This window comes from Sturnus vulgaris, chromosome 6 (genome assembly GCF_052056855.1).
Source record: "Sturnus vulgaris isolate bStuVul1 chromosome 6, bStuVul1.hap1, whole genome shotgun sequence".
Taxonomy (NCBI): Eukaryota; Metazoa; Chordata; class Aves; order Passeriformes; family Sturnidae; genus Sturnus; species Sturnus vulgaris.
In genome coordinates, this window is record NC_142248.1 from 33,706,270 (window position 1) to 33,726,176 (window position 19,907).

Below are 19,907 nucleotides of genomic sequence, written 5' to 3' on the forward strand. Positions count from 1 at the left end.
GGAGGGAAAGAAGGGTTCCCCACCTGAAAGGAATAGACCTGCAGTTTGTGAGGCAAAGACAGGAAATGGGAGACACAAGAAGTTTCTCAGCCAGCAGCAGAAAGTTGTATCTGCATACAGAAACACCATGAGAACTACACAGAAAATGTGTATCTTTTGGAGATCCCATGGCTGCCTACTCGGCCTGAGTAATTTTGTAAAAATGGCTGTACTCAGATGTCCGTTTTGAAGTAAAGAACTTGACAGAAGATTTATTTATTTATTTGCTGATTATACATCAGATCAGTTCTAGTCCTACTTTGAAAAGGATTTCCTGGGATGTGCACAAGCTCTTCTCTGCACTGGAGAGTATGAATGCTCTGGCCTAGTCTTCCTTAGCAGCTGGATTCACAATTTTCCCCAGGAAGAGCAGGCCATCAGTGGTTTTGTCAATAATCATCATCAGGAAGGCCCTGTTGAAGGTGATGTGAGGAGGGGGAGGAATTGGTAGGCTCGCTGGTTTTGCTTCTAACACAGTCACTGCAGCAGCCTCTGTGCCATTCTCTCTAACATCCACCGTGGCCTTGTGAATTGCCTGCAAAGAAAACAGATTATTATCTAGGCACAGGAGACAGAGAAGCAGCTGGGGGAAAATGTGCTTGCTTTAACACTGTGAGAAGATAGTTCTTAAATTATGAATGTAAAATCAGTGCAAAAAAAAAAAAAGTACTCTTGTCCAGCCTTTCCAAGACAAGCAAAGTTTGCTCTGATTTCAGGAAAAGTTTTCTTCAACAGTCAGAGTCAAACATGCCTGCTTGCAGAGATGGAGCAACATAGAGGGTATTTTTTATTCTGTTGTTTCTCAGAGTAAGATTTTGTCCTTAATGCTGAACACAAAGGAAGAAACTTTTTCATTTTGTATCAATTTCTGTATAAGCAAAATAATTCTCTCTGCAAAAGTAATAGTGACAAGCTTTATAGAGTGTCTTTCTGTAACAAAGCTCACAGATAAGATTTTTCAGGGCTTTCTGTGATAGGTATAGCAAACTCGTGTTTAGGAATCCACATGAGCTATTTCGTTGGTTTTGGACAGCCTTCTGTTTTCTTCCTTCATTGTCTGAAACATATCTAAAATTTCATCTCAAGAGTCTCTGCTTACCCTTCACCAATTTACTTGGCTTTCCAGGCATCAGTCCCATATCTACAATCCAGCTGTTTGAACGTGACATAGGGAGGAATGTGCAGAATCACAAATAATATATGATGGAAGGACCTCTAGAGACCATTGAATGCCACCAACCCCCCTGCACTGTGTCACCTCTGACACCAGAGAGGGTTACTCAGGATCTAATCCAGTCGAGATCTGAGTATTTCCAAGGATGGAAATTACATAAGTAACTCATACTTGTTTTTGATTACCCTCATGGTGAATGTTTTTACATAATACATGATCAGAATATCCCATTTTCTATCTTTTGTGTATTGCCCTTTGATGTATGACAGTTCATCTGCAAGAAGAGTCTGTGTCCACCTTGTCTGCACCTTTCTAATAAATATCTGTAGGCAGTGCTAAGAACCTCCCCACTTCATTCTCCTTCTCCTGACTGGCAACTCCAGCTCTCCCAATTCAACCAGTGCTCCAGGCACACAGCTCACCCTCCACTCCAGGGTGTCCACGTGTATTAGAGAGCCCCAAACTGGATGTATTGAACTCCAGAGGTAGTCTCACAAGTGAAGAATAGAGGGAAGGCTCACCTCCCTCGTGACACGAGGCGTGTGTGCTTGGGACTCTAGGGAAATAATTTTGTTTATATGTATACTCATATCTTGTTTGTGAAATGGGGCTATCCCTGTCCCACAAGTCTGTTGTCTATATAAATTCTGAAGTGCTCAGGCAATGTACTAATGTGTAATAATACATAGTGTAAGAATGACTATTCCCAGACTTATGTTATAATTATGATTCTTGTCATGCATTATGTCTTTAACATCAGCTTTTTTTGAAATTATTCCTCCTATGCTTTCCAGTTGTTTTCTTCTTCAGAGACTTTCAGCTGAGTTTGTAGGATCACTGTGCAGTAAACAATTTAATATTAGACTGTAGGAACGAAAGTCATTTAATGCCTAACCTTTTCCTTCCTTTATTACCACCATTAAGCAATGACCACACTCCAGAGGTAGGATCAGCCTATTTGTAGGATTAAACCTGCATACAAACAAGGCAGAAAAATCTCTTGATTACCATCCCTGCTTGCATACTTACTTTGGAAACCTTCAGAAGAAGATTTTTTGCCACTCCAGAGAGATCAGCCTGATCACTGAACACCTCTGTCACATTCATTTTCTCAAACAGGCTCTTGAGATCATAGAAGCCAGAGACAGAGAATCTTGGAAGGTCCAAGTAGATCTCTCTTTTCAAAAATAAATAAAAATGTGAGTTTGTTATTGCAAGATCCCTTGAAACAAAATCTGTTGCAGGTATATATCCATCCCAAATACCCATGGAGCTAAGGCTTGGCTTTCTAAGACAGTGATAAATCTCATGTTAGAGAAGCAGAAACTGAGGTACTTGTGTCAGCAGCCACAATCTGATCCATGGTGCAGGGGAAGAGTGATGGTTGATGTAAGCGACTACTAGAAAGTATAATCCAGACTGGAGAAAAATAAATTGTATTTTCTTTTTAACTGGATTCCTCCTACTGAAGGCAGGTTCCTGAGGGCAGTCTGCTCATGTACAGGATCCTGACAACTGGGAGCTGTGACTGGGGGAGCCAAGAGGGGTCCCCTTTGGAATGAAATCACATGATAGCTAGTCTGTAAGAAGCTGAGTAGTGCTCATTCCTCAGAGCTGTAGTTAGCAACTCATCATGGTATCCTAAGCTTTACCTTTAGTGGATGAGTACTTTTGGCCTGTTCAATATTTAAGCAAAGCCACAATTAAAATATTACCTTTTTTTAAACGATCTCAACCAGTCAGCCACTGTTTCTTTTAGCAGAGCATCTTCCACCTGTTTCATTGTCCCTTCATCAGGCAGAACAAAAAATGAAGTAACATTTCCTTTGTATGGGATTTCTACTACCCAGCAAGACAACTTCTCATCCCTGTGGACATTGAAGTGCTTGTTCTGATGCATCATTTGGACTTTAACAGAATTCTTTGCATCCAAAAAGAAGTCATCATCTCTTGTGATTAAACTGTTGAAAGGTCTTTCCCAGGAGCCTTTAAAAAAAAAGAATGAGTATAGAATTGAAAGAAAAAGAAAGTAATTAAGACATGTCACATTTAATTGATGCTTAAAATAATATACTTGAACTGTAGAGACAGCAACAAGCCTGCCTCAATTTAAGGACGCTTGTTCCCTGGCCATGGAAAGAAGCTTCACCTCTTTTCAATGGTTTGAATAAAAATCACATAAGAAAAGTATAGGTTGAGGCTAGCAGTGGAAAAGAGATGAGCCTTTGCCTGTTCAGATAGTGGTAAATCTTTCACAGACTCCAACTATACAAGCTTCAGGCTTATTCCTTCCATGCACATGTCATCTGTGTTTGACCATGTCCTGCATAGCCAAACACCTATGCCTTTCAACAAATGATCATAAGGTTCAGCTCTGAAGCTGGTTTAAAATTTGTATGACATTGATCAGTACTTCTGCTGGTTCTTTTATTTTTTCATTCTTTTTTAAATTTCTCATATAGAAAAGATTCTTCATACCGGTCTTTCAAATATTTTCCTGTGTAATTTAAAAATAGAAAGATATGTTTTAAATTAGATGATAGGATGTGTTCATAATGTGAAAAAGTTTTGTTTCTTAGAACTTCCAGAGCTTATTTGTATAGCTGCTACCCATGTCTGTCACTCACCTTTAAAGAAAATGTAGTTAATGAGCACCATCGCAGTTTCTGGTTCAAGACTCTTGACTAAATCAACAATTTTGCCATGTGTTTTTGTTTCCACATACTTATTGATTTCCTTTACAGCCTCAGGAGCATTTTTGAAGTTGCTAGAAACAGCTTCAGTGTAATAAAAATTTGTGACGCCATCCAAAAAGTTTTGAAGCAATTCCACTTGTTTATCTACAAACAGGGCATTGCCCATGTTCAGTTGGGCTTCTCGGTGAGGGTCATTCAGCAGCTGGAGGATATGCTGAAATCCCTCATGAATCTCCTTCTCCTCTATCTGTGTCAGGTTGAAGGCAAGGCCTTTGTGCAGCTGTCTGAGTGTGTTTGATCTGGCCCCCAGGGTGAGCATTGCAAAGGCCGTGGAGATACTCAAAGGAGAGAAGAAAATGTTCCTGTTGCCCACCTCATCTCTGATCTGCTTGTAAAGCTTAAATGCAAAGTCAGCATTGCTGGGGGCTAGCTTGACATAAGGCAAATTTTCAATATCAGCCTGGGACTGGTCTTCTGGAGAGTGATGTATTTGTTCCTGCTGTCGACCCTGGACTTGAAGTCCAAGAAGCAACAAACACAAATACAATGCAGACTTCATTGTCCTGAATGGTTCTGTTAGGAAAGAACAGAGCAACTTTTAGATCTAGTGAAGTTTTTCTTTACTGGATAAAAAGATTTTGTGTTCTAGATACTGATTTTCAGATGCCAGACATTAGGACTACTATTAGAACTACTATTCTTTTTGGAAATACTCTTTTACTTGGCCTCCAGACAGTCTATTTCCAGTCAATTCTCTCAGTTTGTAACCAAGGAGCAAAGGAAATAAGACAATAACGTGGTATTGCTAGGGAAGAATCAGCTTTTCTGTCATTACGTGTGAAATAGTTCTTGCTTCTGACCAGCGTGGCCTCAGTGCATTCCTCAGTACCTTGGGGCACATGGCTGAATTCATGTATTGGCACCCATCTATCTGCTAAGTACTTCACAGAGGGACCAGCTTTTGCTGATATATTTCTGTGATACCCATGCTCTTGTTATGACTTTGGTTTTCAAGCACTGCAGAAATAGTCTGTTAGAGCAGTGTATAAAAACCACCTAAATGCTCAGCCCTTAAACTGTTTTTATATTTCTGCTTCTTATATAACAGCTCTTACTCAAGACCTTTAAAATTGAGGCTAAATCAAGAAAGTTTATTGACACTATATTGCACATAAGCTATCCATAAAGTTGCAAAGCTCAAGACTCAAGAGCTTAAGAAAAGCTACAATGGAATCTGCCTTGCTGTGTATATTTCATTTGACAACCTTTCCTTTTCCTTCAACTGACATAAGCAAATTCTATGTAACCCGCCAGTCTCTCTTCTGTCCTTTTGGGGGAAGAATCCTCTGACATGTATGGAGAAGAATGCTCTCCATATACATCGTAGTTGTGTCAAGACAGACCCGACTGGCACTAACACCAGTCTTTTATTAAAAACTTTGTATGCCTTCCTTCAATGAATTTCTCTCAGGTAACTCTGACTGTTGGAGTCAGCAAGGCAGGAGTCTCTCTGAATTCTTCAGAGAGAAATCAGAGTGCAGGGATTGAATTAAAACCTTTGGATGGATTGAAGTATGTTAAGCCAGTCGCACATAAGTCAGAGGTGAAAGCTTAGGTTTTAACATAAGTGAATAAACAAGTAAATAAGTAAATAGATGGAAGGAGTAAGTAAGTAAATGGAATGAATAAGCAAGTAAATGAAGTAAGTTTTAAGTGCTTTTAGTAAATAAAGGTCTCAGATACCAGAAAAGTAGTACGTGTTCTACTGAAAGTTGAAAAACAATAGTCCTAGATAGTAGTGTTTCCGTGGAGGCTCCAAAAATCTAGTTTCAGGCATAATAAAGTTATAATTAAGAATATTGCTTACATTTTTCAAATAGAACAAGACAGACCATGTACATAGTTTATACATAGTCTGGCGTACTAAAAAACCTAAAATTCTAATAAGTTAAGAAGCAATGGTCCAAGTTTGTGCCTTAGCTTATTGAGAAGTTTCTATATAAAAACATGCATCAAGGAAAGCTGGTGCATTTTGCTACTGCATTTTGCTTTGCTTTTGCCTTTGAGACTGATGTGCTTCTGCAATAAACAACTTTGTAGCAACTATTAGCTGCTTAGCTCATTGAAAAAAAACCAACCCGCCTAGTTGGGTGCCTAAGAGCATCCAGAAACCTAACCTCACATCTGACTCCTTTCTTCATAGGCAGCTGCACACAGCACTGACTCTTCTTCTCTCTGCAAGTTCTCTTCTTCCTCCTGCACTGGCTAATCCCAACCTGTCCCTTACCCAGCCCCCTAACCCTGTCTGTCCCTCACACAGCATCTTCTCACCTTATCTGTCCCTTGCACAACCACATGCCCTTTACCTCCTCACAGCACAGTCAGCAGACTCCATCCCAAACGGCAGCACACCCCCACACATCCCATCCCCCCACATCCCATCCCATCCCATCCCATCCCATCCCATCCCATCCCATCCCATCCCATCCCATCCCATCCCATCCCATGCTGGAAAGAGGCATTCCAGCACTTGATAATTCATCTTGTTCTGGTAAAACTTGTTTCATAATTCTCCAAAACTGCCTCTGAGAGAGACTGATTTCTCTTCCAGGCCACTTGACTGCAAGTATCCTGGTCTTTAGGCACACTAGACAGAAATGAAGCTACTCTCATTAGCCCTGGAATAGTTGGCACATTGAGATTTCAATTAAATTTATTCCTCTGGGAGGAGAGACAAGATTTTGTTCTTCATCTTGGTATTGATTGTTGGGTATTCCTTTTGGACCTCATATCCCTGTCATCCTGTCACTATAGCTAGGAGCTGGATCACTGAATGAATTCTACTTCAAACATTCAGAACATTCTCACAGAAGCTAAAATAATTTCCAAATACTGTACAAAACAAATTAATCTCAGCAGTAAATAGCAGGGATCACATACAGCATAAATTCAAAGACTTCTAAGAAAGTATAATATGGTACTTACTGTGCTGGACTTTTCTTTCACAGTGCTTCTTCCCTCTTATTCATTTGCTTCCTAGTATTAAATAAATGTCCACTGGTAAAGATTAAACAGGGCAAATAAGAGTTATTTGCAAAGCAAAGATTGAGTAAACTACTTTTTCCTGGCTATCAAATATTTAAAGTCTTTTTCCCATCACACAGCTGGAATGATGCCAGCACCTATGTCTCTAAAGGAAGAGAAAGACCAGGCACATTGCTACCCTTGGCTCAAACTAAATTGCAAGTAAAAGAGCTTTACCAATAACTGTGGTAAATGAGTTCCTGAAAACACATCAACATGAGAAGAACTGGAAAACTAAGAAAATGCCAAAAACATGGATGCCCTGCCCCACTGAACTTCCTGCACAGGATACCCTAATGCAACAATGCCATCTAACTGAACACCCAAGGCAGCAGCAAGTTTGTTCATGTACAGCTCCACCCTGCCCTAAATGGCATTATTTGATGGGCTCAGAACACAGGTTAGCTTTTTGAGAGACCTTTGATGAGTACTTTAGAAACTACTCAAGTGAAAAATAAAGCATAGCATGGCTTAAAAACCAACCAAAATAAGAAAACAAATGGAAGAATGAAATAGGCAAACTTTTCCACTGCAAAATGTTAACTGAGGAGAAGAGACATCTTAAACCCTTGTGCTATCTATGCATAGGATAAGCATGAATTACATACATATCATATGTATCTTACACCAGGATCCCTCCCAGAGGAAGCTGAAACAGGCACAATTCAGCTATTTAGAAGGTTATTTAAGGATGAGGTGCATGGCACTTATCCTAATTAGCAATGACTAATTATTTTCATTGAATGTACATGATTTTGCCCCAGGTAAACTTACCATTTATCTACACATAGGAATCAACAATCATTGTTATTGCTGTGTAACTACTCTTTCTTACAAGCCCGAGGCAGGGTTGGTCAGAATATATTCCTACAGAGAGGGTTTTTTTCATGATACGTGCCAGTACCCAGAAAGTTTATTGCAGTATTATGTAAAATGACCAAGTCTCAGGAGTAGTAAGTATGCTGTTGCTTAACTCTAGCAAAGACAGGATATATTTCTCAAGCCTAGGCCTGCCTACATAGACAGCATTAATCTTTCAGCCCAGTCCTAATGCTTGGCTAACCATCTGAAGGATGCCACTGTTTCTTGAGAAGAGTTTCTGGGAACAGCAAAGCTGCTGCAGTGATTCCTCTCCTTTCTCCCAGGAGATGGAGCAGCACTCAGCATGTCAGGGAGAGAGTGTAAAGTTGCTTCTGTCCCTGTTCACAACTCCCAGGCACCAGATCCTCTGACCCTGGCCCAAGTGTCTTCCTAGACAAAGTTAAGACCAGCAGTTATAGCGGACTCACAAATTATCATATTCAAAGAATCGGCTTTCCAGCAATTCCAGACAGATCAGCATGGTTAATGAACCCATCAGTCATGCCTAGCCCTTTGAAAATCTCCCTTAGGTCATGGATGCCAGAAACAGAAACTCTTGGATAATATATGTTGCTTCTGTGGAAGGCAATGGAAAATGAGGCTGAGTCAGCATACACAGGTATAACCTGCATGTCAGCCAGGTGGCAAGTGTGTGAAAACACAGGGAGAGGAAAGGAGTTTGTTATTTCACTGCACATTCCTGATGTTGAAAATGACTGTGTCCCCAGAACATGGGAAAATGCAAGGCCAAACTATAAATTTTTTGTAGTTTTGCAAAAGGAGAGACATACTAGGGAATTGCACAGAAGAGAGTGTGGAGTTCCTGGATGCTTTGAAATAAGTGGTGGCTGGGTCAGGGGGACTCTTGCTCCAAGAACCAGTGGAGTCATGTAAACGACTGACAAACATATTTTTCCCATTGTCCTGATAATGGTCTATATGGAAGGAATTAAGTAATAATTTCATTCTCTCTCCCTACTCTGACAGTGACTCAGTTATACAATGTGTCTTGGTTCTTCCTGATAGGAGCAGTTTCACCCCATATCATTAACTTATTTCTGTTGCTGCTTGGTCATCAGATTATCATATTTCAGTTGCTGCTTGGTCATCTGATTATTAAATGCTGGCTTTGAAAGTTATGTTTGAGGGCTTTCCAGGGCAAAGGATTTCTGGTTGTAAAAACAAAAGATCAGCAAGATGGATGTGAACTTTACATGATAAATCCTCATGCAGCTGTTTCTTGTTTCCCTACAAAGATTTATCATTCAAGGCATGTCTACAAAAGTTCATCTAAATCGACTTCTTGACACACATAACTCCATTAAAATCAGGAGATTGGTATCATTGCAAAACTGGTGTAAGTAGAATAAAAATTAACTCCTTTCAGTAATTTTATCTTTTTCTGTAGAGGGCATCCCAAATACACTCTCCATATCCTACAAATATTTTGTCCTTTTCTCCTCAAATAATGCAAGTACTTTAGGCTCCCATTTCAAAAACTAGCGTGACTAACAGGAAGAAAAAAAAAGCTGAGGGCTAAGCAAAAGTCTGTGACAGAACTGGGAATAGAAACTTAACCTTTCTTACTTTGTTTTCAGCTTCTTTCACCAATGCAATAGGAATCTTTGAATTGAATTTTCATATAATCTCATAGTCTGCTAGAAGAAAGCTGTATAAGCAGAATGAAATACTCAATTTTTTCCTTCTGTGTTATATCTCAGAAGAAAATAAAGTCCTTTTATTTAACAGGTGTGATTCCTTTTCTCATAACAGACATTTTATCTCAGATGATGATTTCATCCGTGTTCAGAAAATAGTATTTTATATTTTCTACTTTGTCTGTACTTAAGCTCCTAGTATTGGATATAAAAGTGTTTCCAAGAGCATACAAGGATTTAAGACCTGATGTGAATGCCATTGGAGTCAATCAGCTAGCATTGTAATGTCCAATATGGGTAATCTGTCACTGACAGCTCATCTCAGATTTTCCTGATAGATCTTCCATTAAGTTCCCAGCTGAAGATAGCAGAGTTGCACCTGACACTACCAAAGCTTTTCAAAGCTAGTTGTTAGAAGTTTTATAAAAAGCACTCAAATAAAACAAGGGTGAAAATAAGTAATAGTAGGTAGAATTCAAGACCAAAATTTTCCTCTCAAAATGTATGTTAGCTTGGATTTAGTTTTTCAAAGGATGCATCAAACTTGAGGAGTTAAAACTACAGACTAAAACCCTGAATTAATGACAATGGTACAAGAACTTAGAGATGGCATGTGTAACTCCCAGAATTAAAATAAATGACAGAAAATGAAAACTGTTGTGCCCTTCTGAGTGCCAGTGAGGTTAAAGACTATCCCTTCCAGTGCCTGAGCCTGACTGGAGGCTCCAGAGATCAGAGAGAGCAGAGCAAAAGCAGTAGAGAAGCTGACCAGGGAGAAGAAAACACTCTTGCCAGGTTCTCAGGTAGTCAGTTGTCTGTAAAACTGTAAGGGAGAGTGCATGTTTTTGAGGACTATCCATTGTCAGCACCCAAAAGGATCTCCACTGTGGGCCTGCTGTTCCTGTGGAGCTTAGTTTTCTTACTCTGCTTGTGGCCACTGGGCTGTTGATAGTTGAGGACGACAGGTTCACATGCAGCAAAGGAGCATTTCATGCAGTCATGGATAAAGAAAATGTAAAATTGCAAATAAATTTGATACCTGGGTACCATGCAAAAAACGACTCCAAAATTAATCTGTCTGTCTTTGAGAACTTTATAGTTATTACTTTATCAGGTTATAGCCACATTGGTAATTCTGATTTGTCAGTAAAATAACTTCTAAAATTTTTTAGCAATCAAAAAATATGAGCTTCCTTTTGTTCTGGCTCTGTCTTTGAGAATGAATTGATCACCTGGGATTTGGTTATACCTCTCTGACTCAGCACTAATTTGGCATTAGTATTACTGCAGTCATGCTCTGCTTTAACATCACTGCCAGGTCTGAGGAGAGGGGAGCTCTGCTCTTTATCACTTCCATTTCTGCCTGTTCTCTCTGCCTCTGCACGGCTGTTGGAAGGACAGCTGCATGATATTGGCCTTGTGTCCTGAGCCTTCTCAACAAGGGCTCCATCTTCCAAGGGGGACTCTCCAATGGCCTTTTACTGCCAGCTCATGCCAGTTTTACAGCATCAGGCCACACTTAGCAAGCAGCTGGGTCCTTGAAATAGCGACAGACTTTCTGGATCATAACAAAAATCTTGATTTCAGTATTTTTAAGGAGGAAATGGGATATAGATGATGAACAGTGCCTGTGCTTCCGTAGTAAGTTATATCACATTTTAAATTGCATTTGATTTCATTTATATTAATAATAGAATTAAACTTTCATATTTTATGCTTCATCGTAGTTTTTATGTGCTCAGCTTTGAAACGTTTCTGGTATCTGCATCATCAAAGCATTGCAGTATCATCCAAGGAACAGCAACGATCCTTAATGAAGAGCAGCCTTTTGAAAATAAGCACTCACATTTACTGTGAAAATAAGCATACACAATTACAGCAAGTTCTCAGGACTAATCAGGAGAGACCACCCAAACACATCTGTGCTAAGTATGTAGGAGTCTCACAGTCTGTGACTTGAAGCAGTTTAGAAGGGCATTTATTGAACTGCCTGGTCTCATTCCACATCAGGGTCTCCAGTTCCCTCATTTCTGAGAAGTATTTGTGAAGACTTATCAGCACTACCTGGAACTTAGTGTTATTCAAAGAAATGCAGATTGCCAGCAGAGGAGGAGCTTACAGGGGGGCTGAGTGATGAAGGGACACTTTCCCACTCCCCTGTTGCTCACTCTGGCTCTGTTTGTCCCAGTACACAGAGCAGTTCTGGGGAACAGGCCTGGCCATCAGCCTGCAGACACATTCTTACACTTTTAGCTCAGTTTCAGACACATGTCACCATATGCTTCTTCCAAACAAGTGCTAAGCATGTGTTTTGGAGTTAGCACAAGGGACATTTCCAGTAAGTAGATGGGATAATTTGCAGGGTCAGAGTTAAGCAATGTGGATATGACCATATTGATTGGATATTGACCATATCCACTGGTGATGAGCCAGCTGACCTCATGGTTAAAGAACAGAATCTTAAAGAACTTTATTTACCAGCATAGACGTAAACTCTGGAAATAGGATTAATCTCATGCTTGTTTTTTCCCCTTCCAGGTATTCATATCCTATCCCTTTTGATCATCCACTTACAAGGGACTTCTATGTACACAAAACACAAGATTAAACCTATAGTGCAATGCCAGTATGGCTTTTGGATAGCTAGCCAACTAAAACATTCCCCAGCACTGCTTCCACATAGGATGTTTGTGTAGAGTTGGTTACATTAATGGGCAGCTCAAAGAAGCCAGTGCAATGTAGGTGGATGCCATGAGCTGTGAATGTCCTAAAGGAGAGTATGGAATAAGACTTGGCCTTCAAAGGAAGTGCCTAGGCCTGGTCTAAAGTGACTGACTCTCCCAGTGTGTAATTTGCAGCTATGCCTTCCTTCTACTGAAAACCCTACCAATGTCAGAAGCCAACCTGTAGTTGCAGAGAATTCATTTGGATTTATCCACTCAAATTTTATTTGCTTACAGTGTTTTAACTGAGTCTCTCAGCTGGATATTACCTTGCTTTTCAAAGATGGCACTGATCACTAAAAGGCTGATTTATCAAATTATTCACAATTCACTAACAGGCATATCTCAGTGGTTATTTTCTATGGAAGGACGAAGCAAAAAGAATGTTTCTAAGAATGACTGCATGGTTTCCTGATTTTTTGGAAAAAGGAAATTGTTAATAACAGTTGGGATATAATTTTATTCACAATGGACAAGAATTCCATAAAATGCAATTTGAATCAATAAGACCAGACACTGACCAGTCATTTTTGACTTGGGTCTACAATTTTTCCCATGAAGAGGATGCTCTGAGTATACTGATCAACAATCAACAGCAAGAATGGATGATCGAATTTAACAGTGGGAGGAACAGAATGAGGAAGAAAATCTATACTGCTGACTGCTGCAGCCTCTGTGCCATTCTCATGAATCTTCAGCAGGGCCTTATGAGTAGCCTACAATAAAATACAGCAAAAATTAATGTGGAAGATGTGGTGTGAAATTATTCAAATTAAAACAAAGTTAATTCAACTACTGCCTTTCACAAAAATTGTTGGTAAGCCAGGAACCAGGAAGAAGGGTGCTACAGCCCATTGTGGGTTTTTTAGCAATGTTGTCTCAATAAGCAAATATTTATACAGTGTTCCTCACCACAAGTGTATCAATGCAGACCTTAGGAACTGCACATCTTGTGAAATTAATTGAAAGTAAAATAACTAAGCAAATTCACTGGGAATATCAATTTCAAAAGCAAAGGAAATGGGGCTCCAGAACTGCTCGGTAAGTATTCCTAACAGCACATGCATTACAGTTTAGCCAGGTAGAAATTCAACCTTGATGCAAATTTTTTTTTGTTAAATTATTGTTGGGCATTTTAAATCTTTTTATTTTACTAGCCCCAAAATATTAGAATATTACAAGTGCTGTTTTCAGAATGGCTGTAAAAATACTAGTTTTCAACTTCACATTATTTTCAGTAAATGGGATATTTTTCTCAAGTCTGGCATATTTTATATTGTTAGCACTCAACAGAGCCTTCAATGGTAACAGCAGTTTCTAAATCCTTTAAAATTATAGAATGCATGCTAGAAAAAGACACTTTTTTGGTGGATATGCTGATGCAAGACATGCACAACACAGTTACCCACAGGCACTTCTTTTACATGCAGAAAATATGCTGAGTTTAGTTTCCTGCATATATGCTAAACCCACCCCTCCATCTACCCTCCAACTTTGCTTGTCAGACAAAAGAAAATATCCATCTCTCAAGATCTTGGAGAAGTCTGATTGAGTATAAAGGGACTTTATCAGATAAATGTTCTATTTCAGAGTATCAGCCAGCACTAACAATAAGTAAAATTTCACAGGTGAGCTTAGGGAGAGGCAATTGGCTGTTAAGGAATCCATATATGGTTGTTTCTGCTGATAAACTTACTTTTGAAACCTTCATATCAGGGTTTCCTGTGATTCCAGACAGATCAGCCCGATCAGAAAACACATCAGTTACACCCATATTCATTAAGATCCTCTTTAAGTCATAGGTGCCTGAAATTGATAGTTTTGGAATATGCAATTCCATCCTCCTGTCAATTCAAAAGTAAATTATGGTAGTTATTGCAACCAGAGCATGCCTTGGACTGAAGATTCCTAACTTGATGGTGGTTCTTCTGTGCTAAAATGCTAGTCTTTTCATCTAAAAAAACATGGCAAGAAAAAGAAGATAGGAAGATGATGGTCTGAAGGATAGGAAAGTATGGAACCAGAAATACATAAGTTTGTAGGTCTTGTATGATTCTGCAACACAGTCACTTTATGAGACAGTAAACAGTAGTGCTGCCAGTATTTTTGGGACAAAATTTGCATTCTTTTTCTAACCTTGATGTTCTGTTTTTGGAATTACACCCCATTCACTCAGAGGGGTCTGACTGCTCTGTCACAGTATTACCATTCCTAAAATATTTTGCTTGAGACAAGGGAAATGGAGACACTTAGCATCAACTAAAAAATATATGGGGAAAAAAGAATTAAATTTCCCACCTCAGAGATCTCTTCTCTCATCACGAGGTAAGGCTGATTCTAATTTCTGCTGAAAGTATCATTTGATCTGATCCTTTATATTTATTCTGTTGTTTAAACCCCCCATCAAAAATGCAAAGTGTAAAATCTGACCATAGCAGTTAGACTTTGGATTCTGACTACCTTGAATGATCAAATTAAAATTCTCTATTTACCATCTTTGAAGAGATCTTTCCCATTTAGAAACAGTGCGTTTTGTCAAGCCATGTTCCAACTGTTTCATTTTCCCTTTATTGGGCAGAATAAAAAATGCTGCAACATCTCCCTTGTAAGGAATCTGCACCACCTTGCAAGACAGCTTCCTGTCAGAGTATGCTTTATAAAATCCATCTCGAACCATCATCTCCACTTCAACTGAGGTCTTTGCATTCACATGGAAATAGTCTTTGTGAGTTCTCTCAATATTGAAAGGATTTTCCCAGTAGGCTTAAAACCAAAAGAGAAAGAATGGAATTGAACACTTATTTCAGTGAGGATATATTAATATAGTCTAGACTAATGTACAATAAATAAAACCATAGCTGAAGATTTACACTTATACTCGAGGATAAAAAGTATTTCAAGTTTATTAAATATCTTATTCTCTGTAACAATTAAATATCACAGGTTAAATTTTGTATGGACTTCTATACAATCTTTCTAAGTCAGATAAATTAAATGAAGTAACTTCATCATGTTACCTTATGTTCTATTTGAAACAAATGAAAACACAATCCAGGGATTTGCTGTCTGTTTTCAGAATATTGCTTGTAAAGCAAGTTTCAGAACAGATGTCTGACTTTAAAAAAGTAGCATGTTATGCTCCTCACATGGTTTTTTATATGTTTTTCATCTTGTAGTGCTGAGGAAAAGCTTACATGCCAGAGAAATACAAACTTTTGGACCTGAATATAACTGCGGTATGGTAAATGGAATACGGCCTCAAGGTCTTTAGTCTTCAAAATGGTTTGTTCTTGATGTTTATTCAATTAAATTTTCTATGATATTTTATTTTGTAATAAAACCAGTCATTCACTAAACAAATAGACAGGGATTACAGCTTGCCATTCTGTAAGTATGTTTTCCTGGCTTTTTTTTTTTTTTTGATGTTGAATAGAAATAGCCTAATTTGAAAAATAAATAATGGAATGTGAACTCCATAGTATTCTGGTTACTTTATAAGGTTAAGCTGCTACAAATGAACACCCAAGAAGAAGTTAATAATTTCTAAAGCAATACATTGAAATACCTCTTGGGATATGTGTAATATGATGACAAGGTGTAGAACATTTGGGCTCCAGCTCCAGAGGTACCCAGTTAGTACTCATGGACTGTAAGTAAATTGAAGTTTTTAGCAATTTTTGTTAATCATCATCTTCAGAAATTAGTTTTCTACTTCACACATACAATGTGAAAACATCTTAATTTTTAAAATATTAAGTAGATGAAGTCTGACAGGATAATTAAACAATGCATGAATCTGTTGTGCTCTGGCAATTCCTTGAACTTGAATATTGCAAGTAAATGAACTCTTGTGCTTAGAAGTCTAAATATATGCTAGAAAATTTTTTCATGTGGAAGAGGCTTCAGAGTTGAAAAAATTCAATTTTTTTCCTAATACTCTCATCTAAACACATTCATTTAAAAACTATTCACGAATAACTTGGTGTACTTGTTTTACTTCAGGTGAAACAGCACTAAACAGATGCTGTAAGTAGCATCTCTTTAACTTACCTTTGAAATAAATGTAGTTAACAATTACCATCAGAGTATTTGGATCAAGGTCCTCAAGTATTTGGTTTATATTCCCACAGGTTTTATTTTTTATGTAATCATTGATCTCATTTTTAGCTTCAGTGGAATTCTGGAAGCTACTAGAGACAGCTTTTCCTCCGTACAGTCTTTTGATGTCCTTCAGGAACGATTTCATTGGCTTCAGGTGTTTGTCCATGAAGAGGGTGCTCCCCATGCTCAGCTGCACCTGGCTCCCAGGGCGGCTCAGCAGGAGGAGGAGCTGCCCAAAGCCACGGTGAATCTCCTCCTTCTGGATGTTGGTGAGGTTAAAGGCCAGTCCCTCCAGCACCTGAGTCTGGCTGCTGCCTCGGGAGCCCAGGGACAGAAGGGCAAGGGCAGCAGAGATGCTGACTGGCGAGAAGAAAATGTTCTTTGCAGGTTCTTGGGTGGCTGCTTGCCTGTAAAACTGAAAGGCAAAGTCTGTGTTGCTTGGGACTATCCTTTGGCAGGACTCGAGAGGATCTTCCCCATGGGAAGGCTGCTCCTGGGGGTCAGTTGGCTCATGCTGCTCAGGGTGGTGATCAGTCTCGGTCAGGCTGTGGGCACTGAGGTGGAGCACAGCCACCAGCAGGCACAGTGGGAGCATGGCCTTCATCATTCTTCACAGATACTGCGTGGACAAAGAGCAAAAGGTCTTGAATGATGGAGGATAGCTGTATTGGTATCTCATCCTTTATTTCTGTCTGCTACTGCCTTCAAGTGGAAACCACTGTTATCTCCTGACCTCTTCCTTTGCTATGGAAGTATTTTTAAAATCCTTGTGCTTCTCAGTTTACCTGTAATTCCTATCTATTGCTGCCTACTTCAGTTCTACTTTACTCTAGCTACAGAAGTTCCTTGTTAGTGGGGAAAGAAACATGTGAGTATAAAAGAAAAATGAGTCCAAGGGAGAGAAAAAGTGAAAAGGTGCCTTTTATAATCTTTTTTAATGGCAAAGCAACTCATTAGAAGCATCCTGGTTAATTCTTTTGTGCTTATCACTTAAGACCTCCTAGGGTTTGAATGAAGTTTTTGTTAAATGGCAGTGCTACGCTGCTATGACAAAGGAAAATAATACAAGATTGTAGAATTCAAAAGCACTAATTTCTCTTATTCCTGATTCCTTTTGCCATACAAAGTGGCTAATCATAAGAGCTAGTAAAATTTTTCTGCTTGAATACTTGATTATATTAGAATATGTCTGTCTGTTTTAAATGACCACTCATGTGTCGCTTGTCTTCCAGATGGGCTCCTTCTTGTGTGTATCCCACATCTGGTTATGGGAAGGTGAGACCATTAGTGTGGAGTTGGCCTCTCCTGTCTTTCCAAACTTCATTTCAGCAGGCAAGTATCCTTTTGTAAGGTAAATATGCTTAAGGCCAGAGCAGTGCTCAGCAGCAAGACTGGATCAGGGCATCATTTGTAGTGGCTGTGACCACTTCTTGTCTTTGTTTGTTTACTGTTTTCTCTTTTAACAGTTAGCAAAAGAACATGCTGGGATGATTTGTGTTGTTTAAGATGCTCAGCCTGTCAGAAAACCAGTAAGAGCTAATCCTGTTAAAAATATGGTGCCAGTGACTAGAAAAGCTCCAAATAGCCTTTACTTAATGTCCTACTTGAAACAGAAGAGCTTCAGGCAGAAGATCACAAGCTACCTGCTTGCCCCTCAGTAGTCAATAGTAAAGGCACTCAAAGACATGGGTTCAGCAGAGCAGATGAGATGTTTACTGGGATTTTCTCTGCCCTGGGACAGCACTCTGACCACTAAGGTTTGGGTGAAAAGGAGCCAGCTTGTCTTTTTTGCAGCTTTGCTCTGGCTGATCTAGGTAAACTGGAATTTACAGAGGACGTTGGCATAGCAAAATCAGTTTGTGAATTCTGTCTGGGCCATCTTAGTGTAAGCAAAACATTTACTCATTCACTTCAGTTTTGGTTATTTGATTGTAAGCTTTAGGGAAAATTAGTAATGATTAAAAAATATTGACAGTTGAGAAGTCAGAATACTTCTGTTATTGAATCATATTTGTTCTAGATGTTTTTGAGCTATTTAGGATAAATTCAGATCAGAGTTATACTTTGTTGAGCTGCTATAAAGAATCCCCAGAATACTGCTATGGAGTATTTCTTGAAATTAAGTTCAGCCGACATTTGAGCACAAGGTTTCACCCTTGAAAGCAGATGTGCTTTATGACTCACTTAGCTAAATACAACACAGCTGAGTCAAAATCATTAAGGTAAAGATAACTAAGTACTTACTTTACATTCAGCAGGCTCTTGCTCTCAATGGGCTGTGCTGTTTCTTGCTGCTTTACTCCTACTGCTGTTTTCCTCTGTTAAACGTTACATGGCTTCAGATACATATTATCTACAAATAGAAAGCTGAATGTTGATGAAGCCAGTGTTCTTGGACCTTGTATGCATATGTCCACACCTCTTCACTCCAAACAGAACAAAGACCATAGGGCTCTGGGCCCAGAGTAGAGTGTTGCATCCCAAAGGGTATGCAACTCCTAAGCAAATATTTATTGGAAATTATATTTTGGTGTCAAGAGCAGCTACTCTGCCCTATGTGCTATCTGAGATGAATATAACTGTTCATCTGGAGACACAGTTTTGCCCAGCACTAAGCTCTGAAGGCCAGGGTGAGGGAGCTACAAGGAGCACCACTTGTCCTAAGTTGTACTACCCAGCTTACTGGACTCCACTTGTGTGCCAACATCTCATCTTTTATTTCTACACAGTAGAAACCTCACTGGTTGCTACTCAGAAGCCATTGAGCCCTCTTGGCCTTATTAAAAAATGGGGTACCTCCTTCTGTCTTGTAGGAATGGTGAATTTTAGGTCTGTGGCAATTTATTGAATGGTCTCCTCACAATCAAATAATTCTTTCAGTATCTCTGTTAAGGACAACCTAGCCTATCAAGATCTAAAAAGTACTTAATGTAGACTTCAGCACTTGAAAAAAGCTTTGTAAAATACGTGCCATCACTCCAACTGCTCAAAGGCAGTACTGAACAAATGCAACTGCTGTAATGTATGCAAACAGCAACCTAGTCTCAAATACATCAAACGATAGCAAATGATGGAAGAGAGTAACCCAGAAATATTAACCAGTAATAAATTAAGGCAGTCTCAAACTGTGAGTGTCACCCTTCCTATAAAGATGTATTTCCCAGGAATCTTCCAAAGGAAGATAAAGTGCTGTGGAGCAGGTTTACCACATTCATGAATGGATGAGCTGTTCAGATGCATGGTTTGATCAGCCAGCCAGGAGAATGCCTGCTTAGTCTCTCCATGCCTTTGCTGTACTTTGCAGGGCTTGTTAGTGCCTGCTCAGCAGACAGCTGTAGAAGTGCTGTAGAACCAAGGAGCTGTGTGTGTAAAAGTGTGTAAGCACAGCAGTTCCCAGTCCCCAGCTGTGCTGCTCTCAGAGGTCATTCTTCACCTGCTGGGACCCATGGCCTCGGTCATGCAATGGGTTCCCTGCATGGTATTTACAGACTCAACACTTGCTAAAATTTTTTTTTAAATTTCAGAATACAGCTTAACTCTGCATTTTTGCCTTAGATATAGCCGAAGTTTG

General features: G+C 39.3%; 2 protein-coding genes across 2 annotated transcripts; both read right to left on the reverse strand.

Moving 5' to 3' along the window:
• Positions 1 to 219: 219 nt before the first annotated feature.
• Positions 220 to 6,931, reverse strand: LOC106858043 (alpha-1-antitrypsin-like). The gene is made up of 5 exons (XM_014884464.2): positions 6,895 to 6,931; positions 3,841 to 4,482; positions 2,929 to 3,199; positions 2,243 to 2,390; positions 220 to 574 (listed from the first exon to the last, which is right to left on the reverse strand). Exons 2-5 carry the CDS (start codon positions 4,466 to 4,468, stop codon positions 365 to 367), a joined length of 1,257 nt encoding a protein of 418 aa, XP_014739950.2. The 5' UTR covers positions 4,469 to 4,482; positions 6,895 to 6,931; the 3' UTR covers positions 220 to 364.
• Positions 6,932 to 12,675: 5,744 nt separating this feature from the next.
• On the reverse strand, positions 12,676 to 18,792 carry LOC106858054 (alpha-1-antitrypsin-like). The gene is made up of 5 exons (XM_014884493.2): positions 18,581 to 18,792; positions 16,286 to 16,955; positions 14,728 to 14,998; positions 13,932 to 14,079; positions 12,676 to 12,951 (listed from the first exon to the last, which is right to left on the reverse strand). The coding sequence occupies exons 2-5, from the start codon at positions 16,941 to 16,943 to the stop codon at positions 12,760 to 12,762; spliced, it is 1,269 nt and encodes a 422-aa protein (XP_014739979.2). The 5' UTR covers positions 16,944 to 16,955; positions 18,581 to 18,792; the 3' UTR covers positions 12,676 to 12,759.
• Between the last annotated feature and the right edge of the window lie 1,115 nt (positions 18,793 to 19,907).

Coding starts and splice junctions, on each gene's coding strand:
- LOC106858054 (XM_014884493.2), bottom strand. CDS start 16,943: ATGATGAAGGCCATGCTCCCACTGTGCCTGCTGGTGGCTGTGCTCCAC. Junction 14,080..14,727: donor GAAAGATCTCTTCAAAGATG/GTAAATAGAGAA, acceptor TTGAATTGACAG/GAGGATGGAATTGCATATTC. Junction 12,952..13,931: donor CTGATATGAAGGTTTCAAAA/GTAAGTTTATCA, acceptor ATTTTATTGTAG/GCTACTCATAAGGCCCTGCT.
- LOC106858043 (XM_014884464.2), bottom strand. CDS start 4,468: ATGAAGTCTGCATTGTATTTGTGTTTGTTGCTTCTTGGACTTCAAGTC. Junction 3,200..3,840: donor TAACTACATTTTCTTTAAAG/GTGAGTGACAGA, acceptor TTTTTTTTAAAG/GCTCCTGGGAAAGACCTTTC. Junction 575..2,242: donor TTCTTCTGAAGGTTTCCAAA/GTAAGTATGCAA, acceptor TTTTCTTTGCAG/GCAATTCACAAGGCCACGGT.